Here is a 20,702-nt window from a genome sequence, read left to right as displayed (position 1 = left end):
TATAACCAAATAATAACAAAACGGACAATAGCTTATGAGGCAAATATATATATATATATATATATATATATATATGACAACACCATAAGCCCATCATACACATCTCCCCAGCACAAAGCTTTTTAAGAGCCCTCCAGAAACTCAAGTACCTTCCCCATGTTCTAGTGTAGACATCTAATCTGTGAAAATGTTTGTATGACACCTTTTCAAATGGCAACACCATAGCCATCTCACAAGTCCACTCCTGGATTGACAGCACCCTTTCATTCCTTCAACCTCTGAAACTAGTTTGGACCCAACTTCCTATATGCGTATCCATCCCGTTTAGGATTGATTCATCTCCCAGAAGAAATAATCTTTGGCTGAATGGACCCTGGATCTCTGCAGTTCGACATAGGTTATCATGTATTCCTTGACCATTGGACACAATGTAATTGTCTGTCCTCTGGCTTACATTTCCAACAATTTGGTATGTTGTTCAAACCAATTCTAAACAATCTTAAGGGGGTCCAATTGTAGAACCTGAAAATTGAAATCCATTCTCTGAAACAATCTTGGCATAGAATCTGGAAATGAAAAGCTTTACAAATTTAGCTGTCACATTCATTAAAGGCCTGTTGTATTTGATTTGATTCAATTGTGTAGAGTACCCAAAAAAATGGAAACTGTAGTTTTAGTTTTGAAATAAGATATTTGAAAACCCATACTGTAGACATTCCTTGTACAAGTATTTCCTGTCCACCCAGAAGAGTGAGAATCCATTACCGTGTAATGTTTTGAAACGCTGTTCTCCCTCTCATATTTGGTCCGTCCTAACAGAACCCTGACCCCTGTGATGGGACTTCCTCTTGCTATGGGCTGTTTGTTCAGGCTGTTCGCACGGAATCTCCCAATCCCAGCTCTCTTTGCCACATTGTGTTGTTTTGTGAAAGTGCTGCAGTACGTGCCATGTACTTGACTTTGACCGTATGTGTTTACGTTAATGTGTTTGAGTGTTTCTCTGTATGTTTTTGTGTGTTTGTGTAAAAGAGAGAAAGACAGATGGGTAACTCTTAATGAGGGAGAGAGAAGCCAAATTATGCTATGAATTGTTTAACTTCAGAGTATTATTTTTACAAAATGAATGGACAGTCTGTGCCTGTCCTGTTGAAGTCTCACTGGAATATATCCATTTTTCATAAGCTTGCCTCTGTTTTGCTCCTATGTATTCTCATTAAGTTGCTGGTTAAGTAGCTTAAATGAAGTCGTATATTCCTCTGTGGGGTATAGGCAATAATGCCCAATGTCCACCAGGAGCCTCTTTCAAAGTCCTGGCTTCATGTTCTTGTTATTAATAATGAAAGGGACATACTGCAGCACATTCCCAACAGCAGTGTCAGCAATGGATGTTAAAGCATTTGAGATTGGTAAATGACTTAGGACCATTTCATACGACGAATATGCAATTGTATTTTTCAGATATGTGCCAGAGGGTGTCCCAAGTGAATCCAAACAGTGTATATAATTCTGAGTAGAGCACATAAAAATTCCTTCAAGGGACGTTCAGAACAAAATCCCACACACACTCTGTCCCTGAGACATGGAATATACATGCTGCACAATGCCAGAGATACCAACACAAGCATGGTGGCAATAAACTAGAACAAGAAGAGATTGGAGGGGGGGGGGCACAAATTTGCACAAGTAGCAGGATACAGTGTTTGTATAAATGTTCAGAACGACTTTTTAGATTATGAGGTGATTGTGAGAGTCTGTAAGAGATGATTCTGATCCAAAAGTTAAACCATGGTAACGTAATCTATGTAGCACCAAATATTTTGCACTTTGGGCTCCATCCCAAGGGAATTCAAGCAGCAGAAACTATCTTGAAACTACCTTCCTAATAATACATTGTCTGACTATATCTGAAACAACAGACATGTTGTAATTCCCCTTGGATGTTGGAGGCCCCTTCTCGTTCAGTGTGTTAGCTCTACAAACATGCTGGCACCTGATCAAAGGAACATGTGGCAAGATAGTGTAGTAGTATCCTGAGAAAAGGGAAAGACTCATAAGAGGTTGCAACATGATAAGAGCAAATCTATTATGTAAATACTCCGCTTTGGGCAGCAAAATGTTTGGTTTGATCATCGATAAGCCAGAGATCTGTAGGGGGAGGGCTATAAAGAACCTAGAGACAAATATTTCCCCTTACAACAAGCCACATTTACTTTACCAGCAAACCTATGTAAAGCTACAACAGTTTTGCAGCTGCAAGCTTACAACCTAATTGAGGAAACAGATCAAGTGACGTGAAGCAAGACTGATTAGATCTTCCAGCGTTCTCCGTGTAGAGACGTCATTGAATTCACAAAGCCCCTACGGGAACAGGAGCCATGCGTGCTAATGCTGCTGATGCTGAAAATGGAAAACACACAGGAAACACCTTTTTCTAGGTTTGAAGTTGTTAGTCACAACCAGATGAGGGCTGGGTATTGTGAATCACGTTTGGCTTACATTTCTGGCAGTACAAGGAAAGCAGGATGATAGTGGGCCATTACTGTTGCATTGACTGCACAGCGATGAAGCTGAAAGAGGTCGGACCTTTGGGATCTGCAATTACTACAGGCAGATTGGGGAGGTTGTTATGCCTGTAATGACAACTCTGACCTATTATCATCTACTGAGTCTTTGCTGTCCCTCTAAAACATCCCTCACATCTTTGCCAAGCCATGATCACAGTGTAATCTATGTGGCACCCGAGGCATGTTGTGAATATGATAATGAACACAAATCAATTAATTGAATAGAAGATAAATGATCCCTTAACCTTTTCCATCACTTAGAAAAATATGATGACAAAAATTACATTCCTGCTCCTATCTGCTTTAGCTTCTTTTTTCCTGTCGTGCACCAGATAGTTTAGTTGATCTGACATTTATTTCACTCATGCAGCACATAATCATAAGTTTGTGGTGACACTGATGACAAGGTGACAACATTCAGCTTCAGTAATTTGCTCACCCTTCCAAGCCCTGTCCCATTTTAGCCACAGTGTATATATTACAGTGGTTCATGGCGAGGTCAGGTCATGAGGGAGTGTTTGTGCTCAAATTATAATTATTTGTGTTTAATCAGAATTTTTGGCTGGGGCGCTTTGCCTTGATAATCTTCATGTAGCATGTAAAAGAGCTTCATTAAGCTTTTACTAAATGCCTACATCTTTTTTTAATAGGTTGGCCTATCTCTGCGGCAGTTTTGTATTTTTTATGGTAATTTGCAAGAGTTATATATGTAATTTACAAAAACATAAATCCTTTTAGAGCAGAGAACTCAACTTACTAACACTCTTTGTCCAGCAAGTTACAAAGTTTCCATATACGGTATATTTCTTAGACGTTCTCCCATATCAATGAAAAGACAATTGACTCAAACCCCTCCACCCTAATTTACCTGCCGGCTTACGATGAGACAGGACTTGAAACCTTCCTTCTCCACTCCAGCAGGTTTATGTGAGGATAATGGAATTTAGTACAAAGAGAGAATAGGGACTAGTCTGTGAGCCGGCATTGCCAAAACGCCCACCTCCAGTCTTGAGGTCTAATTTCTGCAGAGCCTACTGTGTAGAAAATTCTGTGGCACAATATCAAGGCCACAGGTAATTCATCTTCTGGTTCTAGCTTTGCTTTGCGAACTAATTAAATGAATAAAGATGTGAAGAAATCTTCATTTCCGTAGGGATAAACACATTGCTGCATGGGAACGGTAAGAGGAAAGGCTGGCTTTGTAAATGAAGAAAAGAGGCAGATGAAAAACCACTGCCTGGAAGATAGTGAATGGTTAAAGGACATTTGAATAGTGACGGGGGGGGGGGATGTTCAGATTTACATGCAGCTGCAGTTGCTGGCTCATTTGTTTTTAAAATACCTCATCCTGCGCATACTTTGCAGAGCTGACTCCACCATATATCTGAGTTAACAAATATTTCACTTCTTGTGTTAACACTCCACATGGAAACCAATGGGCGTTATACGAGACAAAGAAGCAGCTTGTGTCATAGACACAAGACACACTCGAGTGCACTGCATGACAGTTTAAATACCGCCTGCCTCCTCACTGAAACATCTGGCTTGTATTTAATGTCGGTTGCAAAAAAAGCACCCTCTCTCACAACTTAGTTTCCTCATTTTCCCCACTCATCAATTTTAAGGAGTATGCAAATGGTCAATTCCTCCAGCACCCCTAGGAGTCCTCACAGTTACAACAGGGCAATACATTCTTATTAAGACGTTCCTTCCATGTTTATAGTCCCCGGCAAATGGAACAAATGAGGAGATCTTGTGGAGGGAAGATTGGCTTCCTGGCTTTATTGGGTCCCAGCAAAATCCCCGCTGTCACACCCATCCCACCCACCCATTCCTCCACTGGCTCCATTGGGAGTGTCAATGATGAAGTCAGTCACGGGGCGCGACGGCCCTGCACCACTATGCTCAGGCCGCTCTGACAGGCCCATATTTCACCAAACTCATACTCCAACCTCCACTGTCACCGTTTCCTGTGCTGTCAGGGGGATGACTCCCATCATCAGATCGGTGATTTCACAGGCTGGTGGCAGCAGCGGCAGCAGCACTTTCTCGCTGTAGCTGACAGCTGGGTGACCCCTCCTTAGTAGCTGCCTGAATGCTCTGATTTCTTTCATCATGCACATGTAAAGATGATCTAGGGCGGGATTGTTTTTGCCGCATTATGTCAATAGCTTTTGGGTCCTGATTGTTGTAGGGTTTTTGATTGAGTTTGTGTCAACAACAACAACAACAAAAAAGTCAGCTGGGACTGCACCCTTGTTGTATTTCTAAAGCTGGACAACGCCAGAAGTCACTGTTAAAGAAATAGTTTGACATTTTGGAGAAAAAAAATACACTTAGTCCTAATCGTTTTCTTGAGGGAGTTAGATGAGAAGATTGATACTACTCTCATGGTTATCTGTCCAGTATGTTGCACAGGGGAGGAATGAGGACCCGAAAGCAGAGAAGAGGGAGGCAGGCGGAAGTAAGTACACAAGGATTTATTAACAAAAAGTACAAGAAAAACACAAGGAGCAAAACCAAACAGTCAAATCCCCAAAACACAAAAATACAAAAAGTGTCGAGGGCAAGAGACAAGACAAAAAACAGGGAACAGCAGGGAAAACTCACGGGTAACGCGAACCAGAATAACCAACCAACACTCAGTCAGGGGGCGCGTAAAAGGGAACACAGACACAAGAACGAGCGGACAAGAGACAAAGGGAACACAGAGGCTAAATACAAGAGGTAAAGAGGAAACAAGGAACAGATGATACGTCAGGTGAAACACATTAGGGCGGGGCAAGACAATCTGACAGACAAAAGTTAAGCTTGGCGAGATGAGACAGAACAGGAAACCAGACTAGCAACATAAAACAGGAAACAGAACATACTGACACTCACAAGGGGACACAAGACACACTAACACACAAAACCGGGGAGCAAACCAAGACACAAACACGAGGAGACAAGACAGGACCCAAAGAAAACACAGAAACCACCAAAACCATCACAGTTTCACTGGGGTAGGGAGAAAGACAGGGACGGAAATGGACACAAGGACAGAGATGAACATGGGGACAGAATCGGGCCCGGTAAAAGAAATGGAGACGGACACCGTGATGGGCACGGTGACGGGAATGGAGAAGGGAACAGAGACGGGAATGGAAATGAGCACAGAGATAGGAACGATGACGGGACGGAGACGGGCACCATGACGGGAATGGCGAAAGGAATGGAGACACTGGGACCAGGGGAACCTAGGGAACTGGGGCCCGGGAACCCTTAGGAACCGAATCCAGGGGGACCCCAAAGGGGGACCCCGGGAACCTGGACCAGAGGAGCCCCGGGAACCAGGGGTCTGGAGGGGTTAGGGAAATAGGGCCATGGGGAACTATGAAACTAGGGCAGGGGGGACCTCTGGAACTGGGTCCTGAGGGAACCCAATGGGAACCCTGGTTACCAGGGCCAGGGGTAACCAGAGCCAGGGGGACCTCTGGAGCTGGGGCCTGGACCCTGATTCCCAGGGTTCCCAGAGGAACCCTGGGAATCAGGGTCAGGAGGAACCAGGGAAACTACCCAAACCATCACACAGTAGGCTATACAGTCAGCCCCCAGTTATCTTATATTACCATAAAAACTGGAATTAGGGGGAAACAACTTGCCAGGATCTGTCCAAATGTTAAAAATCCTACTATACCTTGGCAGAAACATCTGGAAGGCCTGTCACTGTCAACCAGGCAACCATCAGACACTCCAGGAAGTCACTCGTCTCGGCCAAGAAATTGTCCGACATTCAATGAGCCCCCTGTAAAATCCCAACTTGTCATATTTAACATTTAACGGGCCAAGATTTGGGATCGGAAGCGTTCTGGTTTTCGTTGTAGTCTAAGTAGTATTGACCAATCACGTTTGAGCGAGTGTGGAGAGCAAAAGAGGCAGAATCAATGCATTGGACAAAATGCAATCTCTGAATCTTTGAACAATGGTTTAACAATGATTTAGCTTTTCTTATTTTTTGAAATCATGCAGATATCTGTGTGTAGAGATTAGACGAAATGTAGTCCTGACGTGAAACACCCGCAAAAAGTATCAAATTGGACTGTCAAAAATGCCCGACGCACTAACGAGGAAGTATTGAGTGGAATGTGCTGCTATTCTTTATCTGAATATTATATATCGGCCGATGATCCCAAAGGCTTTATTGTCGTCAGACCGATAGCCGAGGGGTTCCAAAATGGATATTGTGTTTATAATAAGCTTTAGAAGTACAAGTAGATAGGTTTTGTAACCTTTGGACAGAGCCAGGCTAGCTGATTCTACCTGTTAACCTGCTGCTTGCTGAAGCCACAATTAGAGAAAGGACAGAAATCACAGAGTCATGGAAATTCTCATACTGTAACTATCACACTTCCCAAAATATCAAACTTTTCCTTTAGGGGTGACATAAATGCTTACACATTTTCAGTGTTGCAGTGTTACTGTGTATTTTGTTATAGTTAGCTGTGGATAGCTGAAATCAGTAGGCTGATATGTCCAGCCAAATTGTAATAAAATAAAATTTGAATTCCTGTCAAACTATTTTTAACTATATTTAGGATTATCCTAGCAAAATCCTAAGTGGCACTGCCATATTATTTGGCATTTTTCATTACCACATTTTAACTGACTTACTATCAGTCTGACATAACATTTCAAGTCACAGCAAACTTTGGATGATCTTAGTGAAATTGTTTGATTTTAGCTGCTTTAATGTTACTAATGACATCTTGCAGTGTGATCAGAGATCGTACAAAGGCAGTGTTTTTTTTGGGGTCACTAGCTTTAAGGGCCGTAATTAACAGAAACCACTTTACAGAGATGCAATACATGATTTCGCAAACAATTATGAACATTATTATTTTTTGATCCCCCTGAGTTTTTGTTCTATTTTAAGCCAGCTTGATCATTAACTGCCCAATTTGCAAAACCTAAGGCTGTGGATGCACATTCACAGAGGCAGTGGTAAATGACTCACTCCCAGACATTGATTACAGTCTGTGTCTTGAGGTCATTTGGCAAACTCAATCCAAACATTTGTTTCAGATTCTTGTCATGTGCTTATCATTAATCTTAGTCAACTTTGTCTCCCCTAGACCAAAGAAGGAAAGTCTAACCAGGTAGCCTATAGAAAATGGCAAATGACCAATGTGTTAGCTACATTTCCTACCCTGGGTAAAATACCTTGTTTGAGAGTTAACACTTCCTGCCTAGCCTTCTTGCTCATCTCAGCTGTGAAACATTTTACCCACAGGATGTCAGTCGGTCTATGACCTCAAAACATGTTGGGTAGTGGGACTCCAGCTCCATGTGCATATGTGTATCTGCATGTGATACACAAGCATAAATGCTTGCCCGTGTGAGTGCGTGGCTCGATATCTGTACGCCTTTGTCCAGATGGTAATGTGTGTGTGTGTGTGTTTAACAGCATGAAAGGGCACTCTATCTCCATTTCTCCTGAGAACTTAAACAAAAAGGCCCTCTGTGCTCTGTCAACTTTAGGCCACAGTGTGCCCTTTATGTGGACCTCACATTCTCCCTCTTTCCTCCAACCTCTCTGTTTGCTCTTGGTGGAATAAGACTGATAATGAGGAAGAGCTGCGTATCAGAGAAATCTTCCTGGTGTAAATGTAGCATTGAGAGGAGTTGTAAATACCTCTGTTTTTCTGGATTCCCACAAGAAATAACTGTCCTTTTCTTCTGAGGCCATGCAGCGATCAGCATATGTCTTTGTCTCATCAAAACACCAGGTCTTAAAATTAAATAGATGACTTGATGGCTTTAATCAGTATTTGTTATATATAAAATACTGTTATATATGAACAGGGGATCAAATCAGTCACTTGTAGTGTAACAGTCCAGCATTTTCAGCTCATTGTTTTTGTTTTGAGACCCGTAAATACGGTTTTGGTTCTGTCCAGACACAGCAGGCAGCTATTTGAGAAAGTGAAATAGCTCTAACAAACATTTAGCAGCTGAAAACCCATGTATTTCTGTTGGGAGCTGTAAACCAAAAACAGAGCAAACATGAGAGTATACTGGTATTGAATGTTGCTCTGTATATAGCAAATATATAAAGAGGGTGATAATATGTTGGTGTTGTGCTTACAGCTGGCTTTTGCTAAAAAGATGATGTTTTTGCCTATGTAAAATACTCATAACAGCTGTTGGATGCCAACAAGATGAAATTGTTTATGCTTGTTGAATGTTGATGAAGTTTAGAAACACCAATGCAAGAAACTCTCTATGTAAATGTTGACACAGACGAGTGGAACACTTGCTTTCTTTACTGCTTGTGACCAGCAACCCCAACACATGTAGGGGATATCAAGAAACTTGCTCAAGAGTTCCTTGTATGGGGATCACAAACCACAATAGAATCTGGCCCTCTTGTTGTGACATGCTTCAACAACCAAGAGCTCACTGTAAGACACAGCTGGCATTTAACATTTTTTTTGATCCAGACAGAATTAAATGATTAGAGGCATGTTTTACAAGTGGACAGAATTGAATTTTAAAAGGAAAAGCATCTGTTCATTCTTGATTTGTTATGAATCAATGACTATATTCTGTAGCCGACAACCAGTCCTGTTTACCTGAGGGTGCAAGTCTTTGCTGTCACCACTTGTCACAAGAGATTTCCATGTGTATAGCAATTACAGTGTTCTTGTTGGTGGCTGCTGGTGGGTCCCTTGGGTATCTATATCGCTGTATAATTTCATCCCCCTCTCCACAGAGTAATTTTATCACTCTCACAACACAGGGAGACACAGAAAAGAGAAGAGGACATCTACTGATAAATCCATCAAAAGTGTATTTTGAATCTGATCTATGATTGTCACCTGCTCATAGGACGTCAAGAGATAAATTGTGTTTGCCCTTGTGTGAGTCTAAAAAAAGAAAAAACATCTTTTGGTCAGGCAAGTAGTATCAATCACCCCCCTTTCTTATGCACTTGTACCGACTTTATAAATAGACCACTGTTGAGAAAAGCAGAGGTCATAGAAAAGCAGAGGTTATATAGTGCCCCTGGTGGACAGTCAGTGTGACAATTAGAGAGCCACAAAGAACCAACCACCTTCAGGTATTACCACCTGAAGACAAAGAATGTGCCTCCTATTTTAGTTTCCAATTGCACAGTGTTTAAATGTAACTGCAGTGCCATTTGCTGTGTGTAATGTATTGGAAACTATTTAAAATCACATTTTAATGATCAAGTACAATGTCTTGATTCAATGGGGCAAATATGACAAATTACTCAAACAAGAAACACAAAGTTTCTAAGCAACCTCCTTGAGTTACTGCATAATAATAATTAAAAAAAAATGATGTTTGCAGTCTTAAAGTGCCCATATTATAAAAAAAAATCAATTTTCATTCAAACTTGGAAAATAAAACTATCCATGTTGTTTTGAGTGAGATACAAGGTTTCTGAATGAATGAAGTGGCTAACCGTAGCACATGCTAGCGCTAGCATGCTAGCTCGTTCTCAAAGGCAAAACACTGCTACAACACACATCAGTTCACCATAATCTACAAAAGAATTACTTACATGTCTCTGTTCTACAGGTATTCCACAAGTGCGTCCTCGTTTAGAAGAAGTCTCCCAGCTAGTCCTGCCTTGTACTGAGCAAAGGTGGAGAAAGAGTTATCTAGCTGATGTGATCTTACTTAGCTACTGCGCATCTGTGACTCCCAACAAAGATAGTATTGAAGTGAGAGGTCTCACTCTCTAGCTAGAACAGAGACCTAAGCACAGAGCGTGCAAAGAGGAGCTGCAGCAATGTGCAGTACAACAAAAAACAATGGGGTTTATTGAAAATAACCATGTAAACCTATTCTGGTACAACCTCAAAATACAATTATGAACCTGAATATGAGCATGATATGGGCGCTTTAAACTTAGCAGCTTGTCTAAAGATTTGATGTTACCAATCCGAGTGGTCACATTCCTGATCTTAGTATAAAGGTGATACAGCTGAACTGTATGTACAGTAGCTTATAGACACAAATAGCTATAGAAAAACAAAACCAAACAAGATATTAGTTCGATATATGTTACTATTGGTTGGTGCACAGTGTTTAGATTGATTTCCAAAAAGACTCATTGTGATGGGGAGGGGGAGAGAGAAGGCAGAGCAGAGGGAGTGACACAAAGAAAGAGAGAGAGAAAAAAAGAGAATTAAAGGGACAATCATAAATGCAGACCATAATCTGGGAAGGATGAATAAAGGTAATCTGTACATGGTGGAACTTTTTATTTCATACTACATCCGTCAGTGCCTCTCTGTGGTCAAATATCCATACTGCAGGGGAACACATAAATTATCTTTTAAATTGACATTCAGCCCAAAACTAGAGCTGATTACAGCACATGGCTCAGATATTTCACTTGTTTTCTTGCTGAATGTATACATAGAACCATTCACACTGATGTAATTATTCTGTGATAACATAAAGTAGCATTATTAAAATTAAAATTACAATATTCAATTAAATCTTTGGTTTACCTTTGAATTTAGATACAAGAACACAACAGCTAAACATTAACAAACAAATACCAAATAAAGTACCTTTATACATCCTAAACAACGTATCATTCAAATCAATGAATGAATAAATAAATATATTCATAATATAATACTAAATAATTAATCTTCATCACAACAAAAGTTATTGTACATCCAAAATTATTTTTTCCTCTTTTATTTGTCAAAATAGCTAAAACTGCAGGTCAACACAAAGAGTACATTACACACAGCTCTCACAGAGCCCTTAAAGTAATACACATTCAAAACTACTTTCATTTCAACCTCCCAAACAGAACACAAACAAGACATGAAATTATATAAACTACTACAAATATCAGCATGCCCCTTAATACAGGAAGGCAAAAACCAGCCTCCCCAAGATGCTCAGAGCTGCAGTGTTTGTACCCCAAATGATGAAATAACTTGAAATCACTTACAGTTCTGCTTTTTTAAACTTAAACTTTGGCATAACTATTTGTCTCGAAGAGGCTATATCTGGTTGTCGTTATATTGTGGGCTGGGGGAGTAGGAATTATCCTGCATGGCTCCAGCAGCTGCCCCCATCGCTGCCTGCTGGGCCGCTGCCTGGACATGAGGGTTCTTCCAGGCTCCTGTGGCCCATTCCTCCTGAGCTTTGGACATGCTGCCCCCACTGCCACGGTAGAAATTATGGATCTGCAGGCAGGTTTCACAGTTATTATTAACACCTTCATGTGTGAAAGGTAAGTGTTGTTTAACTACTTTAGTTAATGTTATCACATGGATTTATGCATTTCATTACATAATCTGTGTGTCTGTTTGAGGAACAATTTCTTTACCTTCAAAAAAGATTTAAATGGAAATCTATTATAAATCAATTTAAACCTAACAATGATTGACATGAGAGGAAATGACTCAATCTTAAATCCTAGACTGTCAAAGACCTGTAATATTACTTTCCACCACAAAAAATAAATCTCTAACTTCTGGCAAAAGAAATCTGGAAGTTTAAAACAATGACAGAAACTGTATTCTATAAATGGCCTGTGTAGAAGTAAATTCTTACCCTGGTGAGGGCAATGAAGGACAGTGAGGCCACAGCAGTGAACATGATAGTAGGTACCAACATGACCAGCGCAATGAAAATATTATAGCTGAAGAAGGAGATGGTAGCCAACCAACCACTGAAAAAGACAGATGAACATTAACACAATTTTAATTAAAAAAAAGATTAATTTTAGATTATGAACAAAACATGAACCATAATTATCTGTTATTGGATTGTCTGGTGTTCCTCATCATGATACCACCACCGAACATCTGGACGTTAAATGTCAGTAATTTTTGTGGACTTTAAGTACTGCGATATAAAGTTTTAAAGTTTTATAGCTCATACATGAGACTATCCAATTGCACGTGGTGACATTTATAAACTTTATGGAGGCTGTCATAATATTAATTTCTGATCATCAGCCTGAGTGAGGTGACATTTTGAGAATCTCTTTAATGGCCTCTCAAAAATCTAATAACAGGACTATCATAAAAGTTATATGAGGGCAATTTCTGATGTTCAATCACTGTCATGTTAATGAAAGCAGTGGCCAAGGTCTTTAAAAAAACAGGACTTTATTGCTTAAGCTCAAAATGTTCTTTCATAGGTAGATTTTGTAGTCGTATTAAAACTACTTCTTATTCCTTGTGTTAATCAATGCATGCAGCGCAGCAATGAATGCGTCACTCATACACGCTTGTAGAAATATCTGAACTTCAGCAATGGCTCTGGTACTTGAGTTGCATTAGGCTGGTTTCCTCTGAGCACGAGTCCGTGTCATGGCACTTCCTTGACTTTATTTTTTTTTAACTTGAGAACATTTATTTTTCAAAATAAGTGATGACTAAATAAATTGAATTTGATTGAATCAATCAATTTAAATTGATTGAATAAAAGGTTGATAATCGTGCAAGAATCTGATTCTGAAACATATTCCCATTGTATTCTGAATATTGTAAAATGAAGGTCATTAAAGGCCTTTTTGAGAGAAGTTTTTCATACATTTTCAATCTCTGACTCTTACCATACTCCCCATCCAGGAATGCCTATACACTGGATGATGCTGATGCCAACTTGGGCCATAAACACAAAAAAGAACTGCATGAAGTTGAAAGAGCTGTCACTCCTAAATAAAAAATAAAAAAGAAATAAGAAAAAGAAATATTAATACATGCATAAATGCACAACTATATGCATAAATGACAACTATTTGTCTAATTTGCATTCTGTATCTTGTGTGATGTTATTCATGTTATATTTACACTTGAAGGAATTCAAGCCCACAGGGTGACATAGGTTATTCCAACATTTCAAAACGGGCTTCACCCTTTATTGTGGCTCCACAGACTATGACTTATGTTCAGGAATCCGCACACAGTCACACTATTCTTTCCAGGTTTATTCACAGCCAGTCATGATAAAACTGTCACTTCTCCCACATCTGCCTTTCTTTAGTGATGACAACACAGCTGTAGAAGGCCTTGTCAGAAGACTGTGATGAGTTCTTGCCCCTGCCTTACTACTTTGGTTGATGGTTTTTGGTTTGATCTTTACCAGAGTGGAAGGTAAGACCCACATATTGCTTTGGGGCATCATCTATTGTACTAGACAACATGTTGGCTGTCCCTGACTCAGCAAACTGATCAAGGAGCAGGAAGCATACCTAAGCCTAAAAGACAAAGGAATGATTTCAAGATTTCAGATAGTGCTATATATGTGTCACCTCATGATATGCAAAATCTCCATGTCAGCAGTACAGGGTTTGGGATAGAGGGGATGTTCTGGGTGCCCTTCTGTCTCCAGAGGGAGTGATTGGATCCTTTATATCTGCTGCCATTCCACACTTTCAGAGAATGGATTAAAAATTGAACTTAAAGCCACCATCCATAATGGACCATTGTCCTAGATAAGTATATAATATATATATATGTATATGTATGTATATTTTATATATTTTATATGTATTTAGAAATGACTCAGTAAAAGAGAAAAACATTTTTGATTGAGCTTCTCAACTGCAAATTGCATCTTCACATAAAATGTTCCAACATGGCATTAAAAGGAAATATCCTGTGATCTGTAGTAGCCCTCTAATCTACAAAATTTGCACATATACATAGATATATAAAAGGGTGATGGCAATGATCATAACGGTACTGTTACAGTATGCAACCATAATTTCAAATTTCTGAGCGAGAATCATCTCTCTGTCACTTGGTGTTACTTGATAACTGTTATGCCGCTTAAAAAAATTGTCTACTTTGTTTCAGCAGTTTAGAGTGGTTTGTTTACCTTTGCAACCATAGTAACATAGTACCAATGCATGTTGGGAAACAGAAAGTTAAATTGTCATGCGGTTTGAGCTCTACCAGTTGTCTGTTTCTGAGAGGATCGCTTTTCCTTCACCCTTTTTGCTAAGGCAACGTCTGTGAGTATTTGTTATCGTGTAACATTAGGTCATTGCTTATTGTTAGTTTGTAATCATATTGAGGCAGCTAAGAAGCTAATTTGTTAGTGCTAGGCTAGGTTAGCTTATGTTTCTTGCCGCTGGTTGTTTTTACTAGCTTGATTTTGTTTATCATATAGGCTACAGTGCTATGTAAGCTAAGCGGTGCTATTTACACTGATATTGTGCATTTAGGTTTGATATATAATACAGACTTCACATTGAATTGTACTACAGTTTCACAAATTTCCCAGTAAACTTCATGGAAATGAAGCAGCTGTGTCCTGGAGTTTCTTGGAAGTGTTTAAGCTGAATGTAGCATTTAAAGTTATGCCTGAATACCTTATATTAGAATTTAACACATTGGTCAAATATTACTACAGTCTGTGTGCTATTTACTGTAGAACATTATTACTGTGTTGCTTTATGCTAACTACAACTGTGTCAGCAAAATGCAGCTAGACAAAACACAACTATATAACGATTTAACGCTGGAGCACCGACTAAACAATATTTTGAATGTCAATATTTTCTATTTGACTTACTTGAAGGCCTTGTAGATGGGTCTGAACCAACAGACATAAGAGCAGGGCGTGAACATGAGGAGCCAGATGATAGCCAGTCCAAAGTTGGTCACACCCCCTCCACCAAACATCCAAGCCAAGCAGCCAATGAGATTCACCGCGAGAGTAGCACCATTCACTGTAAGATCAAAACAGACATACTCTATCTTAAGTGCAAACAAGTATCTATTTGGTACACAGACATGCACATGCAGGACGGCATTGATGTGTGGATACGAAGGTAGCCAGCATAAACATATTGGGATGCATGTAATTGCAATGCTTGACTCACAAGATGGCTTGTGTTCCAGTAAAAGCTTGTTTGTCGAAGTTTTCTATTAATTGTCAGTAATGATATGAGGCAAAAGTTACCCCTCTTTAAGTTGCAGTTAGTTCTAATTGGAGCTCTGTGCTTATGTCCCATCTTTCTTTTCTAAATTCGCAAAGAAGACCAATCACCTTCAAATTCTGGTCCATAGAGAAAATACAGAGTGCTTTACAAGATAATGATGAGGCCAAACACAGCTGCAATATGACAGCTATTAAGGACCACGGTTCCAAAATACACAAAAGAAAATATTGGCATCAAAATATTTTCACACATGAAATGTGTGAAAATAAAACTCAAATATGCAAGCAATGTGCATGCCATGCATACAGAACATAGTGAAAGAGGATAACAGCACATCCAAAAGCAGATTGGGACTTTAAATACCTGCTTATGTGTATCGGTTACTAAAAATGTTGACACCTGCAGAAAGAACAGAGTTAAATTGCAATAGCTCAGAGTAACAGATACATATTTTGTGTTGTGTAGAAGTGATTAATTCAAATGGAAAACGTTTTGTTTTGTGGGCACTGCAAACACAATCAAAATCAGTCTGTGGTTTACAGCATGCTTTTTGGAGTGGAGAGACACTTCTAGACGGGCTACATTTGACAAAATCAATTGCAAACTTGCATCAAAACCCCAGCTTCACCTTTGATTTCATTATTTTCCTCTTACTCTACTGTATATTGGCTTATGGCTCTGCTCATAACTGCTAGTGTCAGTGCACCTGTGTAAATGTTGCGGCAGGTTTGAGTTATTTCGCTCTCCCTGCACTCGGCTCCCTTGCATGTCTTCATGGACGGGCAGGGAGCTTCCAGACCAATATCACAAACATCATAGCACGGCTTGTTTATGGCGTAATAAACTTTGATGAAAGTGCTCCTGGCAAAAATTGTTGAACACAATTTCAATGTTAACTGCTCTGCTCAAACCAAGGCCATCTGGTCAGTGCTATGACTCATTAGCAAATAAACCAGTCAGGATAACACAGCCACAGCCAATAAAAAGAATATATTTTTGGACCAACGGGACCCTTGTAAACCATTGCCCTTCTGTTACATAGTTGTTATCCTGCGTTAACCACAGAGGAGAGGAACGTTTATGGGACCTCCAGGAACATCCTGGCTTCTGTTGCTTTATCAGATGGTAAGGTAGCCTCTGCATAAGAAGTCAGTTTAAAGTTTCCCTAGTTGAAATGTAAACTCCAAAGTTAATTGGCTGATGCAATAATAATGCAACAGGGGATCCCACACCACTTTTATAACAATACACTTTTAGCCACTCACATATCCACAGGTTGTACATTTTCTTGCACATGCTGCGGTGCTGCTCAGGGATCTCCTCAAAGTCCTGGTAGAAGCATGGCCTGAGTGGAATGAATCCCGGCAGTGGGGGGAAGTTGGGCTCTGAGACAAATCATTTCACAGCAGTTAGACACAGCAGATTGCATATGACGATTCTTACCAAGTATATTATTTTATAATCACTGACCTGCCATGTGGATAAAGTGTGGAGTCCGCTGTTTATATTTAGTTTCTTGAGCCTGCCAAATAAGAAGAAACTGGAGGTTAAGACCTAGTAGTTGGTTATTTCTGAAGTATATCTAACCTGTGGTCATCTGCAGTTATTTTCAAATGCAGTCCATTGGTGTGGGAGCATTAGATCATTACCAGGACAACACACTTTATGGAAGGCGTTTAACGGAGGGTGCTATAAGCTAAGCTTCACCGTCTTGGCGTTCTTCCGGGGGATTTAATGTGTGCGCCCTCCAGGCACCGTCTCATTAGTGGGGTTAAGATTTTTCAACCACTGATTCTTTCCGGTTTCAGTTAAACCACCGGGACATTTTCATACACACTCCGGGAGACCGGGCACACACGCGCCTGTCGCAATCACACGCAAACTCCTCTTCACTGGCTGAAATGAAACAGCACTCGTTCGCTGTATACTTACGTAGACGGTTGGATATTTTGACGGAGAGCTGGTCCCAATAGGCAGGAATTACGGATTCCACAGGAAACGTAATCTGCTTACCTCCTCCAGACAGCAGAGCTTCTCTGTTTAAAGTGCACCGTCTCCAATGGAAGCTTCAGCTGCGTGCTAAATATACTAAGACTCTGCCAATCGGACGATATGTGCAAGCAAACTATTAGACTATTAGAATACTTTATTATGTACGGTATGAACAGAGCGTTAAATCCCAACTATCCTGACGCTCGACCAATCATCGTGCGTGTGTCTGCTGTCACTTTTATTCGGACCAATCGGCAGATTACTCCAATCCTTGACGTGGAATTGTTGACCCAATCACCGCGGCGCTCTCTGTCCATGGTGCTGAACCTGTCCCACCGACGAAGGTAAACAACGTGGCGTATATAACTGCAAACTATTAGACTCGTTGCTGACCATTTTCAGAAACATTATGTGATAACCACATTGCATTTACAGTTCATCTGGGAAGTTGTAACACTTCTAATCACACGTTTGTGTTGTTTTGTAGTTTTATATTTTTCCTAAGTTTCTTTTTCTTGTCCTGTGCAGCAATGCTTGTTCTTTGCTATGGCAAAACAAATGTTATAAACAATGTTTAACATGTACAATGTATTACTGTAACATCTAAGTTATGCAGCAGTATTAGAAAGATACAGTAAGCCTGGATGACATAAACAACAGGCTAGAAGTAATTTCCTTCACATTTTGCAATTTCAGATGTACAGTACCACACCCCACTTGTTACAGGACCATTGTTCACATTAGCACCCAAGCCACTGGCCCAAACCTCAACATCAAATACTTGAGTTTGTTGCTGAACTAAAAACTAAATTGACTCCTGCTCTCCAGCTAGGGTTGCTGTTTCACTGCAATGAGAGAGTCTGAAGGAAAACTGGGACAGGGAAACAGTCTCTTGGCGGTAAACACACTTGTTGGCAGACATTTGCTTGGCATAATAAGAAGGACTTTTTTCAACAAAAGACAAACTTTGTGACTGCTTTGATAAGCATACGTGCAACCACTGATGGTGGAGGCACTCAGATCAATTACTTAAGTAAAATTATCACGGTGTAGAAATACTCTGTCACAAGTAAGTCCTGTATTCAATCTATTTATTTTACTTAGGTGTGTGTGTGTCTCTCTCTCTCTATCTCTCTCTCTCTCTCTCTCTCTCTCTCTCTCTCTCTCTCTCTCTCTCTCTCTCTCTCTCTCTCTCTCTCTCTCTCTCTCTCTCTCTGTCTTTCTATGTCCCTTTTACCCAAACGGTCAGATGGCCACCCACCAAGAGCCAGGCTCTGTCAAAAGGAAGTTTTTCCTTGCCGCTGTCGCTCAAAATGCATGCTCCTGTGGGTCTCTGTAAATTGTACAGAGGGGTCTAGACCTACACTATTTGTAAAGTGTCCTGAGATAACTTCCGTTATGAATTGAAACTATAAATACAATTTAATTGAAAATGTAATTATACTACTGTGTAGCGTAAGCTGTAATAATATAATATATCATATTAGTTTTTAAGTTAGTTTTTTGGTATTTTTTTATATTATTTTTTTGTATTAAAAATCTGAATCTCTAGAGTATCTAGTAACTAAAGTTGTAGTATGAGACAATACACTTTACAGTATATTCCCCAGAGGAAATTCACTTTGGGCACAATAATGCTGCATGCCTAACAAACAGTGAATAGTACTTTACTATCAGATGAAAATGTAAATGTAAATGTAAATGTGCTGTATTTATATAGCGCTTTTCCAGTCTTAACAACTGCTCAAAGGGCTCTTACATCTACAGGAAACATTCACCATTCACACACATTCATACACTGTGGCCGGGGCTGCCGTACAAGGTGCCACCTGCTCATCAGATAAACATTCACACACATCCACACGCCGATGCGCAGCACCGGGGGCACCTCGGGGTTCAGTGCCTTGCCCAAGGACACTTCGACAATGACTGCAGGGGCGGGGATCAAACCACCAACCTTCCGATTGGCAGGCAACCACTCTACCACTGAGCCAACGCCGCCCGAAAAGATAGATAGTGAAATACAAAGTACAATATTTCCCTCTGAAATGTAATAATGATGTGATTAAAGGATTACTGCAAGATCAGTGTTACTTTTATATTGACAGAGCAACACATTAACAGTATCAAGTAAGCCACATAAGTTCCCTCAGAGAAAAGGACTAGAAAACTATACTATTACTTGTCAAGCCTCATTGGTTTTCAATAACGTACATTTTACATTGCAAATTACACCAAATCTTGAGGTCTCAGTAATAATCTGATGGTATCTATATCATAATATTTTACATATTGCACTAGGCTCTGCCATGCCTTGATCATTGGGTTCTGACACAGATGATTTGACTAGTCATTGAAAATATTATATTAACTATCATATCATGAATATTAACACTACCATCCTTAGGAAAAACTCTTTACTAGTTGAAGTATCATCTTAATGTTTTGTAGCGGAGACGTGCTCCCACCGCCCTGTGAAGGTGCACTTTATTATCATATTATTATTATATTATAGTATAATATTGCTATTTCCTATAAGGCCCTTTTTCTAACTATAAAAATTCAATATTGAATATCCTTACTTTAATTTTGGATTTTGGTATACGTGACATCATCTTAAAATCATCTTTGAAAGGACTGTCGTCCCTCTAGTCAAATGCAAAATAATGATTATTATTATTATAAATTGTAATATTAATAAAAAATGAACATACATGTTAATTTGTCTGATTCTATTGTGAAAATAGTGGAAAAAGGATAAGACATTGACATTTACTTTTCACAACAATTTACACAAAAGCAAGAAGAGCATAACTTGTTTTCAATTTTTAAAAGTAGAAGAATATCAAAGATTACTCATTCCAGGGTGTAATCAGTAATATTTCTTTTGAAATAACAATGAATAAAACATTTTAAAAAAATTGAGAATTTCTTATGAGTGAATAATGATAGACATATGGCTTTTATCAACTGTCATCTGTCAAGTCAAGGTCAACAGGTATGGATATGTGGGCTTGTGAAGCTAGCCATTACCTCACATTGCTTCTCCAGCCATTCTTTCATTTTTCCTCTCCTCTCTCCATTAATTTTTATCAGGCAGCGTGTCAGTCTAGACAAGCTTATGACAGGTCGTTCTAAGGCCATGATGGCGTACACCTTAAATAGAAATCTACAGAAGAGTTGGCTATTATAAGTGGCCTCTCTTT

General features: G+C 39.7%; 1 protein-coding gene across 1 annotated transcript; it reads right to left on the bottom strand.

Annotated features, from left to right (window-relative positions):
* Positions 1 to 10,823: 10,823 nt before the first annotated feature.
* LOC117948953 (secretory carrier-associated membrane protein 5-like) lies at positions 10,824 to 17,738 on the bottom strand. The gene is made up of 7 exons (XM_034878926.1): positions 17,518 to 17,738; positions 16,975 to 17,026; positions 16,770 to 16,889; positions 15,135 to 15,291; positions 13,168 to 13,269; positions 12,159 to 12,276; positions 10,824 to 11,788 (listed from the first exon to the last, which is right to left on the bottom strand). Exons 2-7 carry the CDS (start codon positions 16,979 to 16,981, stop codon positions 11,603 to 11,605), a joined length of 690 nt encoding a protein of 229 aa, XP_034734817.1. The 5' UTR covers positions 16,982 to 17,026; positions 17,518 to 17,738; the 3' UTR covers positions 10,824 to 11,602.
* Positions 17,739 to 20,702: the final 2,964 nt, after the last annotated feature.

This window comes from Etheostoma cragini, chromosome 1, assembly GCF_013103735.1.
Source record: "Etheostoma cragini isolate CJK2018 chromosome 1, CSU_Ecrag_1.0, whole genome shotgun sequence".
Taxonomy (NCBI): Eukaryota; Metazoa; Chordata; class Actinopteri; order Perciformes; family Percidae; genus Etheostoma; species Etheostoma cragini.
The sequence above is the reverse complement of the archived record's forward strand: the minus strand, read 5'-3'. Positions and strand labels throughout refer to the sequence as shown.